We start from the raw sequence: 20,375 nt of genomic DNA on the forward strand, positions 1-20,375 counted from the left end.
CCCTGCCTCAGAGCCTTTTTTGGGAAGAAGGTAAGGAATAGACCAGAAGGGAGGTTTAGGAATGGTTTAGGAATGCTGACACGTGTTTCTGCCTTGGTTGGTAGGGAAACTGTCAGGGAGGCCACTCCTTGCTGTTCCCCTCCCTGTGAGAGACTGGAGATGGGGCCTGGCCACCTTTTGGAGGCAGATCCTTTGCACTGCTCGCTTGACCTGGCTCAGACAATGAAGCCTTTCATAAAATTGGCCGGCTGACTGCTAGGGTGGGCTGAGGGCTGCTCCTCCCTGCCCCCTTTCTCCTCCCATCTGGGGCCCACTTTCCATCTCTCTGTTCCCTTGGGAGAGGTGGGGGAGTCAGAGGAGGAGGAACATAAAGCTTTGCCATCTTTTTACCTGAGTTTGAATCCCTGCTCTGCCATCCACTGGGGCTTTTAACTCAATTATTTAACCTCTTGTTGAACATCTCAAGTAGCCTAACACTCTTGTCCCCCTGTCAGGGTTGCTGGGACATTTTGGTTAGCTCATGATCATACAAGGAAGTACTATAAAACAGATCAATTTGAACTACATTTGGGCCTCTTCCAGCTCCAATTATATAGGAAACCTATACTCAGCCTTATACTGCTACCAGTAAATAGTAATTATTAGCCATAGGCAAGACCCTATGTAATTAGGCAACATCATAATAGACAGAGAAAAGATTGAAGTTGTCAATGATTTCATCTTACTTGGTTCCACAATCAACATCTTTGGTACCAGCAGTCAAGAAATCAAAAGACGAATTACATTGGGAAAATCTGCTATCAAGGACTTCTCTGGAGTACTAAAGAGCAGTGTCATTTTAAAGACTAAGGTACAACTGATCCAAGTCATGTCTTCTCAATTGCTTGCTATTCATCTGAAGGTTAGGCAATGATTAGGATGACAGAAGAACTGATGCCTTTGAGTTGTAGTGTCAGAGAAGAGCACTGAATATCCTATGGACTGCTAAACAAGGGGTCTCTCTTTGAGAAGTGAAACCAAGGTGCTCCTTGGAGGAAAAAGTGGTAAAACTCTAGTCTCACATACTTTGAGCATTTTGTTAGGCGGGGCCAGTCCTTAGAAAATTACATCATGCTTGGAAAGGTGAAAGGTCAACCTAAGAGAAGAAGACCCACAACAAGATAGATTGATAGGATGATTGTAAGAATGCACGTAAGTGATTGGAGATAGCAAGGATGACAGGATAGGACAGGGTTCATATCTGTTGTTCATAGAGTGTTTTAAGTTGCAGCTGACTCCATGGCACAAAACAACAACAAATGCAAAACAACTACCACCACAACAAAAACTCTAATTCATTGCTGTTGAGTCAGAACTGAGTAATTATTGACCTTTCATTGGTTTTCTGAGGTTGTAAATTGCCTGAGTGGAGATTGCACATCTTTTTGTCAAGGAGCCTATGATGGATTGAAAGCATTAGGGAGGTGTGGTTTTTAGATTAACAGTGCAACTCCCTATGGATTGTGCCATGTTATCGTTGTTATGTGCCGGCGATTCGCCTGCGACTCATAGTGACTCTATGTACAACAACCCTAAACCCGGCTCTATCCTGTGCCAATCTTATTGTCTCTGACACACCTACCTCCATTATCCCAGTGACTGAATCAATCCATCTCATCCAGGGTCTTCCTCTCTTGGCATGTTAGGGGCTGAAATACTAATCTGTTTCATTTTCTTCCCATGATAATCCCTAAATCCACCTCTGTCTGGTTGATTCCTACTCATAGCAACCCTTAATTTGGTTTCTGGGGCTGTAAATCTTTACTGGAAGACACTATCCATCTGTTTCCCAAGGAATAACTGATAGATTTGAACCATTGACCTTTTGGTTATCAGTAAAACACACGATGAACTTGTTGTTGTGTACCATCAAGTCAGAATCAATTTATAGCTGACCCTCCAATGGGTTTTCAGAAGCAGTAATTTGCACAGGAGGAGAATATCCTTGTGAATCTTTCTCCCTCAGAGCCATCAGTGGATTTGAACTGTGTACCTTCGGGTTGGCTGATCAATTCTTAGCACTAAGCTATCAGAGCTCCCTTAAAGATGGCTCTCAGGGTAGATATTTTAGTTCCCCTTTTGCAGATGAAGAGACTGAGGCCTGTAGAACTTGAGCAGCTTGCCAGAGGTAATGTATTGTGTAAGTTAGTTGTAGACTATCCTGACTGGTGACTTGAGAGGCCGTCCAAGCCTCTTCCTCCCCCACCTATGGCAGGGAGTCTCCTCTGCACCTGAGCTGCTGTTTTGAACGGTGCCAGCAGGCACAGAGACTGCTCTTCTGGCTCATCTCCACATTTTCTGGGGCCTCTACCATCTGGCTTCAAACTTCCCACTGCTGGCCCCTCTCTCCCTGCCTCCAAGAATCCACTCTCTATCCACACAGATCTGTTCAGCACTTCCACACTTGCTTCCCTTTGCCCCGATATTCACATCACCCGAATCACCACTGCTCCTTTCTCCTTTTTGTGGTTCCTGTGACTTCTGTGAGCCTCAGATCTTTACTCATCAAGCTCTGTCATTAGCCTTTTCCCTCTCACAGACATTTCTTTGACACTCTCTCAGTGCCCAGCCTTGGGGTCCCTGTCCTGTAGGAATAGCCATCTGGCGGGGGAGACAGCTTTGGAAAGAGTGACCATACAGCATGGTCAGTGCTGCGAAAACAGTGACCACACAGCGTGGTCAGTGCCATGATGGAAAAGGGGGAGGCTGCAGGGGCCCTGGGAGGCCTAACGCTTCCTGAAGAAGAGACAGGAATGAGGCTAAAGACGGGGTGAGGGCTCACTTGGCAGATGGCTGAAGGCATTCTAGGCAGATGCGTTGTGTGCATGTGAGTACAGAGGGGTGAGACTGGTGGGCGCTCTGAGGCTGTGAACTGGAGCTGGTGAGCTGCTGCTAGGGGTGGTGTCTGCACTACAGGCTGGGGCTTGACTTGGGCAGCAGCAGGCAGCCATTGAGGAATCTTGAGCAGAGATCTTGAGCACACTTGCTCTTTGCAAAGAGCTGTGTGATCCAAGAGACAGATCTAAGACTTGTGGTGGGTAGGAGTTACAGGGAGTACACCCAACCTCCCTCCACGACAAGACACAGCAAGCAGTGGCTGTTAAGCTGATGGACTTGCTTTTTAGGAGATCCCTCAGTGCTGTGGAGAAACAAGCAGAAGGGCAGTGCAGGGAACTGATGGAGCTTAGGAGATTGATACTCCAGGGAGAAAGGAAATCAAGGTAGTGCTATTGGGCGGGCCAGTCATCAGATCACCTCATACGTTGCCTGTGGAAGGAGCTCTTGTCAAGGGGCTCCCCTGGTCCTCTTGTCCTGGTTCCCCTAGTTTTGTGACCCTGTGCCAACCTTTCCCTTCTGTGTGCCTTAATTCCCAAATGTAAAAGGATTGTCCAAATTTGTCTCCTGTTCTGTACATGTCAGGTCTACAATGTGACTCTGGCCTGGAAGAAAGGACACGGGATCCATGGTGTGCCCGCCCAGCTGGGGCCTGGTGTGGGATTATCAAATCTGGCTGTTCTCCTGTGGACTGGGGCCAGTCCCTGGCATGGCTGCTGAACAGACGCATCTCAGGTTCAGGCCTCGGCTCAAGAGTGATGTCTTCTCTGACCGTTGGGTGCCCTCCCCATCCTCGCAGTGGCACCGCCCTCCCTGTCAGCTGTCTTGGCTCAGCCTGCCTGGCTGTCCCAAGCCCTGACTTTGTCCAGGATCTCCACTGCCTCCTGACTAAGCCTTGGAGGAGTGGCGGGGCTCTGAGGCCCCCATTGGTTAAACTTGTCTGTCGCACATTTCCCCACCTCTCCGCATGACCGTCTGCCTGCCTTGGGACTAGAACAGGCCTGGCCTGAAGTGAGCAGCAGGATGCCGTGGAGCCGAGGAAGGAGCTGGAACCTGAGAAGCTGGCCTAGGCCACCTGGTGCTGCTGTACTCCCCCACCTCTGCCCCCACCCCAAACTCTCCAGACTGCAGCTGTGCGCCTCTTTTTGAGGGAATGGAAATGGGAAGGATGGTGACAGTGGGGCTTGTCCCTCTGTTTATTTGGAGTTGAGAGCCCAGCCTTGCTCAGAGGAGCACTGCATTTCCTGTCTGCAGCATGATAGGGTCTCTCAGCTGGGTATGCCAGAGAGGACTAGACATGGGCTGGAGGCCCCTGGAGAAGAAGTCCTATTGTGTACTAGGCATTCTGGCTCCTCAAAGGCAGGGACTGGATGCAGTTTACCTCCATATTCTCAGTATTGGCCCAGGATGTGACACAGGAGAAATCACTTGGTGAGCGAATGAACAAACAAGTGAATGAAAGAGTGAGGTGAAAGTCTGCTGTCAGGCGTACAGATACTGTGAAGAGATTCATAGGGTGGAATTGAGAACAAGAATGGAACTAAGGCTTTTGAAACTGGCCCAGGGCTTTTCCCTCTCCAGTCCTTGTCTTCCCCCTTCTTCTTGAAGAGCCACCATGATGGTGGATGTGATAGGCTGGTAAAGCAGAGGGTGGCATGTGTGTGTGTGTGTGTGTGTGTGTATGTGCACGTGTGGAGAGTAAAGAGGCTTCCCCATGTGCATGTCTGTAACCGCCCACAAGGCTACACCCATACCCAGAAACCCTACACATTCAGCTTTCTCCCTCCTCCTCTCTGCCCTTTGCATCTTGCCTCCTCCATTCCTCTACTCCCTCAGAACTTATTTCTGGAAGGTGCTGTCCAGAATCCTGGTTGAGAAAGGTTGTGGAAAGGAGTCTGCCTGCCTCCCCCTCCAGCTGCTCCCATCCCCAGCCAACTGCTTGCATCCACATTCACATCCATATCCAAGTAAGCCTCCGGTGCATAGCCAGGCCGGAAATGCCTTGGCAGTGGTTACCATGGTGATGGGACCTGCTGCTTGGCCTGTGGAGGTCTGGAGCCTACGAGAGCCTGAAAACTGGGCAGCCTAGCACCCTCTACCCTCCGTTTAGGCTGAGAACCCCTCCCTTCCCCAGTGCCCAGCACTGTGCCTACTGCCCAGGGGTTTTGGGGTATGAGCTCTGACTCTGGGATCGCACCAGCAGTTCTGGGTCAGACAGGCCTGGTTCAAATCCCAGTTCTATCATGTAAACGTCAGTAACCTTGGACAAGTCCAGTCAGAATGTTCTGAATTTATTTCATTAGCTAAAGAATCCTGTGGAGAGAGGGAGAACTGTCCAAGAATACATTCCCACCCCCCACCCCCCATGAAAGCCAACACTGCTCCATCCTGCAGCGGTGACAGGGGCCCATCGAGTCGTGGCACTGCTGCCCTCGGAGGCCCTGCCAAGCAGTGCTGTGTGGCGGGGAGGAGCTCGAACTGCAGCCAGATCTCTGGTTCACAGCTAGCCTTTGCCACTTCTTGGGACCTCGGTTTCCTCATCTGTAACAGGAGCATAATAATGGAAGTAGATCATAGATTTGTGGTGTGGATAAAAGGTAATGAAACTTAAAACCATAGAGCTGATTCTAACCCATGGCAACCTTTCAGGGGCTTTCTGAGTCTATAAATCTTTATGGGAGGAGACTACCCATCTATCTCCCATATGGAGCATCTGGGGGATTTGAACTGCTGATCATTTGGTTGGTGGGCCAACATGTAACATTTTATGCCACCAAGACTCCTTAGTGCTTCTGAAGTGCTTGCAAGGCTGTTTGGCTTGTGAGAAGTGCTGTATAAATGCAGCTGCTGCCATCATCACACAGTTGGCATCGGTTACAAATCAGAGCCTGCAGGCCTGCTGCTCTTTTTCTCACATGTGCCCATGTGCCCAGCTCTTATTTACAGCCTGACAAGGGAGACCAGTTAGCTGGAGAGATGTGATGGCAAGAGGGGTCTTCCACATCCCCGACCCCACGTAGCTGGCTGTCCCTCTTCCAATCGTCTGCCTGTGGAGTAAGTCATGCTGCTCCTGACTTTTGAGTTTGGGATTTCCACCCTGCTTCCCAGCTGGCAGCTGAATGGCCCTGACCTGGGTTAGATGTCTGAACAGGGCTGTCCAGAGCCCTCTGGATCCATATAGTCAAGTGCTAAAGGCATATTAACACCCAGCAGAGGTCTGTGCCTGATGCCACCCAGGAATTGAGGGGCCCTTTGGGGATAGGAAATAGGAACTACTTTCTTGAAATACTTTATTGCCAACAACTCTTTAGGCTTGATTGCTGTAGGTCTTCCTAGGCTGTCTCGTCTGCTGCAGGTGGTTGATACTCAACTCTTAGCCAAAATGGTTGGCAGTTCAAACCTACCCTGTCGCACTGCCGAAGAAAGGCCTGGTGATCTTTCATAAGATTAAAAACTCAAATTCATTGCCATTGAGTCAGAACTGACTCATAGTTGACCTTCCAGCAGGTTTTCAGAGGCTCCAAATGGCATGGAAGGAGATTTTCCACCTTTCCCCCAAGGAGCAGCTGGTAGATTTGAACTGCCTGCCTTTTGGTTAGCAGTATAATTCCTTATCCACTAGGCCACCAGAACTCACTTTTGTAAGATTGTTATTGGTTTGTACCATTGAGTTGTAGGCCCACTCACGGCTGACCCTCAGTGGGTTTTCAGAGAAATCATTCTAGAGGATTCTATCTTGGAGCAGTTGGTGGATTTGAACTGTTTGCCTTTGGATTGGCAGCACAATTCCCTCCTTACCACTAAGCCACCAGAGCTGCCTTCCATAAGAACACAGCCACTGAAAACTTACGGAGCACAGTTCCTCCTAGAGACACGTGGGACCGCCCTGAGTCAATATTAACTGCAACTAAAGAGAGTCACATAAAGCTGGACAATGACTAGAAATGATAGAGGAGAATTGATGTCTTTGAGCTGTGGTGTTGGAGTATTGAATATACCATGGACTGCTAAGAGAACGAACAGATTCATCCTGGAGAGGGTTAAACCAAGCTACTCATTAGAGGCGAGGATTATGAAGCTTTGTCTCTCATACTTTGGACATGTTGCAAGGAGGGACCAGTCCTTGGAGAGGGACATGATGTTTGGGAGGGTGGAGGGACAGCGCAAGAGAGGAAGACCCTGGATGAGAGGGATTGATTCAGTGGCTGGGAAAATGGAGATAGGTGTGTCAGATACAATAAGATTGGCACAGGATAGAGCAGGGTTTAGGGCTGTTGTACATAGAGTCTCTTTGCGTCACAGGAGACTCGATGGCACATAACAACAACGAGAGCAATAGCAGGCCTTCCCACACAGAGAGGGGCAATCTTTTAAGAATGAAGGTGACTCTGAGGTAGAATTTTAAAAAGCTGAGCCACAAGCTGAAGCAAGGCCAGAATTCCTTGTACTCCTTCTCTTTTCCTTCCCTCCCTCTCAGGTGGGTTTGGAGGTTTTTTTATAGTTTTCTTTGATGTTTTATTTTTTAAAATTTTTTTGAATTGATTTTAATGAAAGTTTATAGAGACTTAGGGTTTCCAGTCATTCATTGTTACACTTTTCTCCCTGCCCACCCCTTCCCCCTAATTCACTCTTCTCCTTGAAAAGTAAAATTCTTTCATTGTTGTGCAATCCCTCTCCCCAAGTCCACTGTGCAGCCTTCACTCTGGACTCCTGTCATGACCATAATACCCAATCATATGTCCGTTTTGAACAGTTCTTTCCCTCATCTGTTTCAATGCCATATACATTATTCATCCCCTCCTTCTCTGTCTTCCCTCAACCCCAATGTCAGTCCCATTTTACAACAGTGGCCCTATGCAATACTTGTTCTTTTGTGACTGAGATATTTCACTCAGCATATTGTCCTCCAGGGTCATCCATTTTGCTAATATTTCATGAGTTCCTTGTTTTTCAATGCTGCATAGTATTCCATTATGTGAATATACCAGAGCTTCTCTATCCATTTGTTTGTTGATGGGCACCTGGGTTGTTTCCAGCTCTTTGCTATTGCAAACAAAATGGCAATAAACATGGGTGTGCATATATCTGCGTGGGTGACAGTTATGGTTTCTTTGGGGTAAATTCCCAGTAGTGTAATTGTTGGGTCAAATGGTATTTCTATTTCCAACTTTTTGAGAAAGCGCTATACAGCCTTCCATAGTAGTTACACCAACCTCTCAGGTTTTAAACTAAAAACTCATGGCCATTGATTTGGAACTGACTCCTAGCGGCCCCTGCAGTGGGTTTCTGAGGCTGTCAGTTACATGGAAGGACTCTATGCATCTTCCTCCTGCAGAGCTACTAGTGGATTCAAACTGCCAGAGAGATATGTGGTCTTTGGGTTGGCAGCACAACTCCCTAATGACTACACCATCAGAACCTCCCTTATCCTCAGATTGAAGATTGTATTAATATGGAGGTTGTAGCCCAGAGGAACTTACACATGAGCGGTGCTCAGAGAAGGCTCCCGGGGTCGAGTGGGAGGGACCCCTGAGTGCTCTCTCTTCTCCCTCACCCTGGCCGTGAGAGGTCCTGGGAATGGGCAGACACTGTGACCTCTCTCCCCACTTGCTCCCCAGAGCTTCAATTCCATGTTCTCGGGCCGCTTGTCCCGGAAGTCAGCCTCAAGCGCAGACGACAGGGACGGTACCATGGCGGACGGCGAGGAGTACCGGAACCCCACGGAGGTGCAGATGAGTCAGCTGGTGCTGCCCTGCCACACCAACCATCGCGGCGAGCTGAGCGTCGGGCAGCTGCTCAAGTGGATCGACACCACAGCCTGCCTGTCTGGTGAGGCTTCGCCCATTCTCTGACCCTCAGACCCTGACTGAGGGTAGGGGGGCTGTTGGTTGTCATCAAGTTTCCTCCAACTTATTGAGACCCTAGAGGACAAAGGAGAATTGCCCATTAGGGTTTTTGAGGCCTCTGTCTGTGCTGGAGCAGGACTTACCAGGTCTGCTGGGTGGATTTAAACCTCTGACCTTTTAATAGCCCATTGTTTAACCAACCACTGGACCATTAAACTTTCGAGACCCAGAGGAGAGGTCTCTATTTTAAAGGTGATCACTGCTGTCCCAGAGTGCCACGTTCTCCTTGTCTGCCTTTGTCCTTGCTGGTTCACCTTGCATGAAACATCCTCAGTGCTCAGCTCAGGACCTGCCTCTCTCTCTAATATCCCTCAACTCTTGGGCCCCTGCTCCAGCACAGCGCAGCCTCGAACGTGGCTGCATCAGGTTTGCCTTGAAAGTGTTCTGAGCAAAGACCAGGCCGTTCTGCCATGTTGCACTCCGTAGATTGAGCCGGATTAAGTACTTTCATTCCTTCTGTTGCACCAGCCTTCACCAGCCTGCGGGGAGGTCACAGTCTGGCAGGGAGATAGATGGACAAGTGACCCAACTCCATTCCAGAATTGTTTGATGGGATCTGGGCTGGGGTGCAGCAATGAGAACAGACTAGAGGTTTCGACCTCGCCTTGGGCAGGGGAGGGTCCCAAGAGGCACTTCAATGGGTCTTGTCGAGGGGGATAATGGCTTGGTTAAGAGAATGAATATGGGAGAAATTGACTGGGCAGAGGTGGGAAGTAGGGTCATCCACTCATTCAACAGCTACTTATTGTCCACTATGTGCTAGTTCCTATTCCAGAGATGAGGGTACAGAAGTGACCAAGGCAGGCAACAAACAGTCTTCATTCACATGTAACTTAGAGTCTAGTAGAACAGTAAGCAGACAAAATCCAGATATGTTGTATAGAGTGGATGAGAAGGCTCCGCCTGAGCTCAGGTAGTCAAAGGAACATCTCAAGGTGGGAGAGATCCTCCAGGTAGGCCACTAACATATGGCTTTCTTCTCCTCGTACCAGCGGAAAGGCATGCCGGCTGCCCCTGTGTCACAGCCTCGATGGACGACATCTATTTTGAGCACACCATTAGGTAAGTGACCTCCTGGTCCTCTGGACTCCTTTCAAGGAACCCAGAGACTGATCTTGCATCTCCTGACTGGTCAGCCCAGGGGCTGCTGGACCCCTTATTACACTGACCAAGGGTGCATAGAGCTAGGCAACCTCTAGGGGGTGATGCCCATCTGCAAAGGCTGGGAGAGTGGCAGGCTGGGAGCTGGCCTGCTGCCAGGTGGTGTGGGGTCGGTTCCCTCGGCCAGGGTGGGGGGCAAGGAAGGGGCTTCAGATTTGCAGTTGAATGTTGCTAAGATAGTGCCATTAGTGTGCTGTGTGACTTTGGAAAAATCAGCATCTGCCTCTGGACCTTAATTGTTTACCTGGAAAACAGAAGGAATTGGATTTAACCATTGAATGACTTTTAGCTCATTCTCCATGGGTCTCTGGACTGTAGGAAAGCCCCTAGAAAAGGATCCTGTCTAATACCTGAGCTAGAGGCTTGAGCTGTTAGACCTCAGTTTACTCACCCCCAAGAATGAGGAACTCACTACTTCACAAGGTAAACTTTGAAGTCTCCTATTGCACTGCTCACCATTCCCCATCCTGCTTCTGGGACCCAAAGAGCGTGTGAAATCTTCACTCTGAGCAGGACAGCATGCTGCACTTTGGTTCGAAACCTGCCCCTGAATTCACCATCAATACCTCAGACATCAAATATCAAAGAGTTATTCAGGACAGTCCATGTACTCAGGGCACCACGGTCATGGAAGAGGTCTAGCCAGTCCTGTATTAATTTATTCAGTCATTCACTTAGTACTTACTCAGTTATTTAGATTAAAACTGCTGCTCAGTATGGCGAGTACCTGCTCTGACCTGGGCCCAGTGCGGATGTTGGGCGCATACTTAACCAGAGCACAATCTGTTTCCATGGAGCCCCAGTCTGCAAGGGGCAGTGGTATACACAGAATTTTAGTGTACAGCACTCAGCCCCTTGCTAATGATGCTCTCTGGAAGTGAGGTGCTTTGCCATCATTTCTTTCAAAAGAAATGTTTTCTTTTTAAGGAGTTGAGATTTACAGGAGAGTTAGGAAGAAAAGACTGTGAATTCCCATGTACAGCCTTAGTTTCCCTCCTATTGACAGATTACATTAACCTGGTGTATTTGTCACAGTCAGCCAACTGATGTCTCGTTTATAATGTTTTCAAAGATACATTAATTTCTTCCGTCTTTCCTGAGCTCCTGTGGGGTGGCCTGGTCTGGAACTATTTGCCTTGTTAACCTGTTGTTGTTGTTGTGTACCATAGAGTCAGAACCGACCCGTAGCTGACCCTCCAGAGGGTTTTCAGAGTCAGTTAATCACTTAGGAGATTACCCAGCCTTCTCCTGCAGAGCAGCTGGTGGCCTTGAACCACGTGCTTTTGAGACTGCAGTGCAACTTCTTGCCATTAGGACACCAGAGCTCCCATCTGTTAACCTTGTTGTTTTTGTGTACCGTCAAGTCAGAACCGACCCATAGCTGACCCTCCAGCGGGTTTTCAGAGGCAGTTAATCGCACAGGAGGAGATTGCCCATCTTTCTCCTATGAAGCAGCTGGTGGCCTTGAACCGTGTGCCTTGGGGATGGTAGCACAGCTCCTTGCCACTAGGCCACCAGAGCTCCCTGTTAACCTAAAAGCTGCTTATTTCCCATGGTTTGAATCCACCAGTGTGGAAGAAAGATGGGCAGTCTCTTTCTATTATGACTTATAGCCTCAGAAACTTGACAGCAGCGAGTTTGAGGGTTCTGTTTTATTTTAAATATTCAGTCTTTAGAACAGCCCTGTAAATCGTGGTAGCCTCATTTTACAGATGAGGAAATGAGGCTCAGAGAAGTGATGTAATTAGGTTAAGGTCACACAGCTAATGGGTATATTCAAGATATACTGTCAGAGACCTTGCACCCTACCTCTCTTATGTCTGCTATGGTTGCAATAACACATAGGGTAGGTAGTCTGGGGAGGCTGCCTGGAGGAGGTGCTTGAGCTGCTTGCAGTACTGTCAGCACTCTTAAGCAGCAACCCTCTGAAGGTCAGCAGAGTTGTATCTCATGAGCTTGGGGTTCCTGCTGCTACCACAGATTCTGGTACTTAATGGAGCTCAGAGTACAGAGGGCTGAGTGTATGCATAATGGATAGACCTGCCACAGGTCCTGGTTGGATGAGAGTCTGGAGAGAGATGGTACCTACAGTGAGGAAAGCCACAGAGGATCCTGGTAAAGTGAGCGAGGGCCTAGCGTGTGACTTGTGGCCACGAAGGCCAGATCTCACCTGAGAAAAGCAAGGGAGAATTATTTCGTTTGTTTGTTTTTGCTTTTGCCACTTAAATTATTTCAGAATGTATCACTAAGAGATCAATACTCTTTTTAAACCTAACTTTAACCCAGTATATCTAGGGAAATGAATAATTCCCCACTAACATCAAATATCCACTGTCCAAATGCCTGCACCTGTCTCATGATTTTTTTCTGAGTATAATGTTATTATTTATTGGTTTAAAAAAATATCTTACTGTTTGAGGTAGCACTTAGGTGTCCCCCTCACAATGTTTATAGCTATTGTTTCCTGACATTGGCTACAGTTTTCACAGTGTGTTACTATTCTCATCATTCCTATTCTGTTTGTTCTGCTTCATCAGTGGAGTTTCTTGCCCCCTTATCTTCTCATCTTTGCTTTTGGGTAAATGCTGACCATTTGGTCTCATGTAACTGGTAGGTTAAAGGAGTGCATTATTTAAAGGGGACATTGTTTATTTCAGCCAGTTATTCAGTGACTTCAGATTCAAGTTCAGAGGCTGTTTTAGGGTGGTAATCTCCACTTGAGTTGCTCCAGGAAAGCTGAGCATTTTTAGGCATTTGGATTTTGTTCTACATTTTTATCCTGTTCTCTCTGGGATATTTTACGGTGAATAGTTGGTAGTCGTGCTTGGACACCATTTTGTTCTGCTGGTCTCAGATTAAAGACGGGTTTCCGTGGAATGTCTAGTTTCTTCTTTGGGTCTTTGGATTTCTTAATTCTCTTTTGCAGGCTCCAACTAAAATTGCAATTGATTAACATGTCTCTCAAGTATCCAAACAGAGAAGGGAACACAACCTAGCTTAAAATCAGGAAAAGTGTGTGCCAGGGCTGTATTCTTTTTTCGTACTTATTCAGACCATACGCTGGGCAAATCATTTGAGAAGTTGGACAGTAAAGAAGAATGTGATAACAGAATTGGAGGAAGACTCATCAACAACATGCTCCACATAGAGATACAATCCGGCTTACTGAAAGTGAAGAGAACTTGAAGCACTTGCTACAGAAGAGAAAAGAAACAGCCTTCAATATGAATTGCATCTCATTGTTGAGAAAGCAAAAATTCTCACTACTGGACCAGTAGGCAACACTGTGATAGATGGAGAAAAGTTTGAAGCTGTCAATAACTTCATCTTACTTAGATCCACAATCAGCCCCTTTGGTACCAGCAGTTAGGAGATCAGGAGACATATGGCTTTGGGAAAGTCTGCAGTCAGGGACCTCTTCAAAGTACTGAAGAGCAATGATGTCCGTTTGAGGGCTAAGGTGAACCTGAATGAGACCATAGTCTTTTCAATAAGTTTCTATGCATCTGAGAATTAAACAATGAATAAGGATGACTAAGGAAGAATTGATGCCTTTGAGCTGGGGTATTGGAGAAGAGTACTGAATATCCCACAGACTTCCAGAAGAACAAACAGAAATGTCTAGGAGAACGTATAACCAGAGTGCTCCTTGGAGCAAAGATGACAACGCTTTGTCTCACATATTTGGACGAGTTGTTGTTGTTAGATGCTGTCAAGTTGAATATGACTCTTAGCGATCCAGTGGACGGACACCCAACTGAATCCTGTCCTATCCTGTGCCATCCTCATCATCTCTGATACACGGGAGCCTGTTGCTGCAGTCACCACGTCAATCCACCTCATTGGGGTCTTCCTCTCTTTTGTTGATTCACCACCTTTCTAAGCATGATATCCTTTTCCAAGGAATAGCCTTTTCTAGCAACATGTCCAAAATATGAAAGATGAAGCTTCACCATCCTTGCCTCCAAGGAGCACTCTGGTTGCACACTTTGAAAGGCGAGGAGTCAGTCAGAAAGAGGAGACCCTCAACAGGATGGACTGACACAGTGACTGCTGAAGTAGGTTCAAGGATGTCAGAAATGATGGAGATGACACAGAACAGGATAGGATTAAAGTCTGTTACTCGTAGGGTCTTATAACTCGATGGCACCTAATAACAGCAACAAATAGGCTCTTCTCCCCACCCATCTCTCTCTATCTTACTTCTTTGTCCTTGAAGTTTATTTGTTTAGAAAATTTTGTTATTACCCATAAAGTTCTTCTTCATCTGGATCTTGCTATTGGCATTTCTGTAGTGTCATTTAACATGTTCTGTTCTCTAGAGAGCTTTGACAAGGAGTTGCGCTGCCAATCTCAAGGCACACAGTTCAAATCCTCTAGCTGTTCCTTGGGAGAAAGATGGGCAGTCTTTCCTCATGTGATTAAGTCTCTGAAAACCTGCTGCAGGATTAGGAAGGGACCTCTCCCAGGTATGTGGAAGGGGCTGGGCTCTGGCCACCTCTAGGACTTTCTTATCAAGGCCAAGGTGAACTGTCCCTTCAGCCTAATAGGCTTTCCAGACTGCTCAGTTCCCGTGGTTCCCTGCTTTTCTCTCTCTGCATAGAACATTTTGTTATTTGAAGAACTCAGCACTGTGTTCTCTGTATTCATGAGCCAAGACAGAGAGGAGAAACAATTGTTCAATGTCACATGATGATTGAATGGGGTGCCGTTCCCCAGCCTCCAGCCACTTCCCCACCGTTCCATTAGCTGGGCCCCTCCGCACGCTTGTTAGGCACAGGGCAGGCTAGCTGGCTCCCCTGGGGGTTCCAATTGTTTGTCTCGACTTGGGAACCGTTCCAGAGGCATAGGCTACAGCTAGAAAGAGCAAGACTGGTGCATTCTGGAGTCCAAACTCTGTCACTTTTTGCTGGATGACCTTGGACAGTTTAACTTCTCTGATGCTTAATCTACCCTTAACCTACCTGCCAAATTTTGAGGCTCAAATAAGGTAGTATACAGTGTCTGGCACATAGTAGGCATTCTTTAAATGTTTCCCCCCTCCTCACCTTTTCTCATATATAGCATAACCCCTTATACTTAGCAGACGTTCAATAAGTGTGGATGCCATTTCTCAGCCACTATTTTATGAGGCCTCGCCCCGTGCTAGGTGTTAGTCCTTGAAGGGTCAATGGGGACCAAAACAGATGTGACTCTTGTCCCAGAGGCACTTCAGGACTGTGAGAGGAACAGGTCAGTTGCGGTACTGGAGCACAGGGTTGGGGTCTGACCAAGCAGGGCGGGCTTCTCTGAGGAGGTGATCACTGAGCCAAGAGCAAAAATCAGCTTGATCATGAACTGGACAAAGGGAATAGTAAGAAGGATGTGAACTCCATCACTCCTTCCAGCTTCAGCTTCCCCACCTGTACTATGAGGCACTGGCTTGGAGGACTGGGTGGCTTCACAGATGTGAATCTGCACTGCAGGCCGTGAGGTTCTCCTGCCAGTCCCCCTAGCAGAGCCCCCAGCCCCCACATTGTGCCCTCTGAAAGGCTCACCAACTGCTTTTTTCTCCCCAGTGTTGGTCAAGTGGTGAATATCAAGGCCAAGGTGAACCGGGCCTTCAACAGCAGCATGGAGGTGTGTGGGGCAGCACTGCCTGAGTGTGTATGTGTGTGAGCACATGTGTGTGTGAGCACGTGTGTGTGTGTGTTTTCTCCCCTTTTTCCAGCCCAGGAGCACTCCCACTTGTCAGCTGGAAGATGACTGAGTTCTGAAATAAATGTCAGAGCTGAAAGGATCTTAGGGATCTTTATATCTAACCTCCCATAACACAGATGGGGAAAATGAGCCCTAGTGAGGAGAAAGTACTTTCCTCAGGTCACCAAGCCATGTAGATTCCAATGTGGGACCTGATTTTCAATCACTTGATTCTCTCTTTAGGACTCAGTGCTCTTTCCCCATACCCCTCAGTTTTGCCTCAAAGGCCAAGTGGTCCCAGAAATAGAGGGAAGACTACTGTGTCTGGCGCTAGAGACAGCAGAGCCGTGAGAGCATTATGCTTGGGTTCTGGCCTATAAGCTGGCTTCCCACAGCCTCTCTTTCCTTATCTGTAAAATGGAGAAATAATTCCTATGTTACCTGATTGTTGCAGAGTTAACGGGAGGACTATCCGAGGATTCACAGGGTTCTGTGAGCCTCAGAGAGGAACTTTAGTGGACTTGAGGGCAACTTCTCGCAGCCAGGCCAGTGGTTCCCAAAGACGACAGAGTCTAGATTGTGCCTTTGAGGGCACTATAAATTTCACATTTGTCTTCTGGGACAGTAATGAGTCTGACCTTTCTGTTTTGCTATCACTATCTGCTTTATAGTTCCTGGTTAGTACACACGGTTAAGCACTCAGGTACTAAAACTAAAAGGTTGGATATTCTAATCTACTCAGAGCCATTGTGGAAGAAAGGTCTGGCTTCTGAAATATCACAGCCATTGAAAACCAATGGAACATAGCTCTGCTCTGAAATACATGGGGCCACCTTGAGTAGGAATGTGCCTGGTAGCATCTGATTTATCTACCTTAAAACCCCTTTCCTCCTCATTTTAATCTTGTCCATTGTCCTGGGTGGGTTGGCACAATCACTCCCATTTTATAGATGAGGAAACTGAGGCCCAGAGAAAAGGGAAGTGACTTGGCCTGGGAGTTGGTGGGCAGAACAAGGCCCTGCTCTAGATTTTCTAGCCTCAACAACTGAGACATAAATATGGTGACCTGGCCTGGGATGGGACTTCCTGCCCCATTAAGCTTTGGGGTGTTAGTTGGTGATCCCTGTCTTCTGCTTCACACCTGCTGCGACACCCTGCCTCTCCAGGTAGGCATCCAGGTGGCTTCTGAGGACCTGTGCTCCGAGAAGCAGTGGAGTGTGTGCAAGGCCCTGGCCACCTTTGTGGCCCACCGGGAGCTCTCCAAGGTAGGCAGTGGCAGCTGACAGCTGACAGCTGGAGTTAGATTGAAAATCTTTCTGTTTGTCTGGTGGTGGTTGTATTGTAAGAGGGGAGCTGGACTAGGAGAAGGAGGCTGAGAGTTGAGAAGAAGGGCTGAAGAGGGGGCTCATCTGGAAATACAGGCCCTGAGGAAGGCCCACCCATACTGTGCTCCAACCCTGGCAGCCTTCCCTCTTCTCCTTTCCTCACCAGTCACTGCTCATCCCATATGAGATTCTTCAATCTTTCTACTCCTGTAGCCTCTGTGTCGTTGACTAGGGAGGAGCCTATTTTGAAGGATGAACGTGACGTATCATGTCAGCATGAGGGCCGGGATGGGAATGTGAACAAGCAGCAGCTCTGGTCGACTGTGTGCCAGTCAGACGGGACACACGGGCAGAGCAGCGCCTTCAGGCCTTTTCCCCTGAGTCCTTACTACCCTGTCTGCTGGCTGGCAGGTGAAGCTGAAGCAGACGACGCCTCGGACAGAGGAGGAGAAGACCGAGCACAGCGTGGCAGCTGAGCGCCGGCGCATGCGGCTGGTCTACGCGGACACCATCAAGGACCTGCTGGCCAACTTCACCATTAAAGATGGTGAGCAGCTGCTTTGGGCCTCACTGGACAGAGGGAGGGAAGGGTCTCCATGGGTGGCCACTCACTGGTGGCCTCAGGCCTGCCTGAACCTTTTGGCTTCCAGATTCCTTCTAGAAAAAGGGAGTTAACACTTATGGAGAGTCTTTTGTTATGAACAAAACACATTTGCGTTTCCAGAAGCCAGGCAGGGTATTTGGGAAGATTGTATTCAGCCAGGCCTTGAGGTCCAGTCATATCAATTCAACTCACTGCTATCAAGTCGGCACTGGAAACTCATAGCTGACCCTCCATCAGGTTCTTAGGGGCTGTAAATTGCATGGGAGGAGATTCCCCTTCTTTCTCCTGCAGCGTAACTGGTGGATTCAAACCACATCCTTTGGGTTAGCCATGCGACTCTTTACCACTAAGCTGCCAGAGCCCTCTATACTTATATGTTGTTGTGTGCTGTGGAGTCGGAGCCAACTCACAGCTGGCCCTCCTGTGGGTCTTCCCAGGTAGTAACTCACACAGGAGGAGACTGCCCATCCTTCGCCCGTGGAGCAGCTGGTGGATATATTTTTAAAATATAGAATAAGAGAAAGCTGAAGATCCAATATGGAACCATGGATTGAGGATTCAGAAATATAAAGAAATTATCATCTTTGAGATCTAAAAAAAAAAAAAATTAAAAAGAAAAAGTATGGAATAAAAAAGCAAGACTCTTTCCTACTCCAGTATACAGGCACCTTCTACTGTTACCTAGCTTTTCAGACGAATCCTCTCCATGTTTAAGTCATGAGTATGATACTTAGGGGAGCTTTGATGGCCTAGTGGGTAAAGAGTTGTGCTGCCAACCCAAAGGCAGATAGTTCGAATCCACCAACTGCTTTGCAGGAGAAAAATGAATAGTCTCTTCCTGTGTGATTCACAGCCTCCGAAAACCTCCTGGAGTTAGTTTTGACTTGATGACACACAACAACAACAACAACAACATTATATTACTTAGTTGTGTGCCATTGGTTAGAGCCTAGCTCACAGAACCCCTAGATAACAGACTTAGCATGGCCCCCTAGGGTTTCAGAGCTTTAATCTGTACAGGAGCAGATTGCCAGATCTTTTCTCCTGTGGATGGTTTTGAACAGCTGACCTCTCAGGTAGGAGTTGAATGCTTTCATTTTGCCACCTGACTCTTTTAGCTTTTTCTTCTTTTTATTTTTAACCCTATTTTATTGGTTGAATTTTTGATGAAAGTTTGCATAGCCAATTAGGTTCCCATTTGACAATTTCCGCCTGTTATTTGTTGACATTAGTTACATTTATCACAGTGTGTCAATATTCTCTTGAACTGTGCTCAGTTCCCTTTCCAGTACTCTGGTCTCCCATTTCATCTCATCTCTGCTTTTGCGTAATTGTTCGTCTTTTGGTCTCATATTGATGGTGTTTAAGTAGCTTAGTCCTCTATACCCCAATGGACACATATGTTGCAGTCTATGCCACCTCTTAAAAACATATCAATACACAGACAGAGGAAGGGTATCCCTGATTTGGGGGACATGGGAGGTGAAGGCTCAAAGGGGTGACATTCAGTTTGTTTACCAGTCTCCAGAATGTTGGAATGCTGGGTCTTTCCTGAAAATTAACAGCAGGCAACTTAAGATGCAATAAAGTGGGTCAGCTTCCCAGAGCACAGAGAGAGTTGAGCACTTTGACCTGTGCAAGTGACTTGCTTCCTTCCACATTCATGTGTGGGTTCATGCTGGGGCTGGAGGCCAGGCAGGATGGCCGGCTCTCAATCAACCCTCGCTGAGGCCTCCTTGGGTCCACCCATTTCACTGTTGCCTCCAGGTTAGCCTCTCCTCACAGCCTTTCTGCAGCCCCCATGCCTCAGCCTGGTACTCAGTGCCCTCTGCTGATCACTCAGCTCTTCTCTGCTGTCCCTGTCCTTGCCTCTGAGTCCAGCTAAGCCAAAGGTTTTGCTGCTTCCTGTGCCCAGGCCTTGGCTCAGGCCACCTCAACCTTTCCTCTTGTGACATCCTGAGTGGCCTTTAAGTCAAGCAAAATGCCACCTCTGTGATGGGCCCTACTCCCCTGACCTTCAAGACTTTGTCACTCTCTGACCTCACTTACTGAAGATATTTTAATGCCATTGCCCTCAGGAACAGGGCAGACTCAGGGCAGAAGTGGAAGGAGAGAATATCCTTTCTAAGAGTGTGTCTAGTACACTGTAACTGTGATCATACTTCATCTTCAAACAGTCCTATTGGGATGGGTTTGACAGCCACCTTTTACAGGTGAAGAAATTTAGTTTGGAGAGATTGCCACCTTGCCTGAGGTCACACAGCCTCTATGGGGTGGAGGCTGAGGTTCTTATTCAAGCGTGTCTTTTCTTCAAAACTGGTGTCCTGTCCACCTCCCAGAGACATTTGTTATTAGCTGCCACCAGTTTGGCCCCTGACCCCAGTGCAAACCCATGTGAATATACACTTAGTGTTGAATAAATGACAGTGTGGGTTGGGAGCAGGAGCTCCTGCTGGGAACTTTCTCCCAGGTGCCTGCATCCCTCTTCTTGTCCACTTCGCTGGTCAGATCTGGAGAGCAGGGACTGTAGCAACATGGTGCCCGCTGAGAAGACCCGTGTGGAGAGTGTGGAGCTGGTCCTGCCCCCCCATGCCAATCACCAGGGCAACACCTTCGGGGGCCAGATCATGGCCTGGATGGAGAACGTGGCCACCATTGCTGCCAGGTGAGAGGAAAGCACCCTGTCCCTCCCTCTGCACTTCCCCCCACACATCCCCCCCCCTTTCCCTCTACCTTTCTGGAAGAAAACTCAACCTGGTGCTGATTTTTGATGCTTTGGCATCTTGACTGTTATTGGCGTAATACAAGGCTTTTGGACCCAGAGAA

The 20,375-nt window shown here is 47.9% G+C and overlaps 1 protein-coding gene across 1 annotated transcript in view; it reads left to right on the plus strand.

Annotated features, from left to right (window-relative positions):
• ACOT11 (acyl-CoA thioesterase 11) overlaps positions 1-20,375 on the plus strand; it is a 136,167-nt gene that overhangs the window by 104,557 nt on the left and 11,235 nt on the right. The window contains exons 2-7 of the mRNA XM_006879815.1: positions 8,493-8,703; positions 9,773-9,842; positions 15,500-15,560; positions 16,787-16,885; positions 17,357-17,492; positions 20,058-20,214. Coding sequence (XP_006879877.1) covers positions 8,493-8,703; positions 9,773-9,842; positions 15,500-15,560; positions 16,787-16,885; positions 17,357-17,492; positions 20,058-20,214 — 734 coding nt within the window. The remainder of the gene's footprint in view (positions 1-8,492; positions 8,704-9,772; positions 9,843-15,499; positions 15,561-16,786; positions 16,886-17,356; positions 17,493-20,057; positions 20,215-20,375) is intronic.

Source organism: Elephantulus edwardii, unplaced genomic scaffold (assembly GCF_000299155.1).
Source record: "Elephantulus edwardii isolate Elephantulus edwardi_28Jun2011 unplaced genomic scaffold, EleEdw1.0 scaffold00005, whole genome shotgun sequence".
NCBI classification, from domain to species: Eukaryota; Metazoa; Chordata; class Mammalia; order Macroscelidea; family Macroscelididae; genus Elephantulus; species Elephantulus edwardii.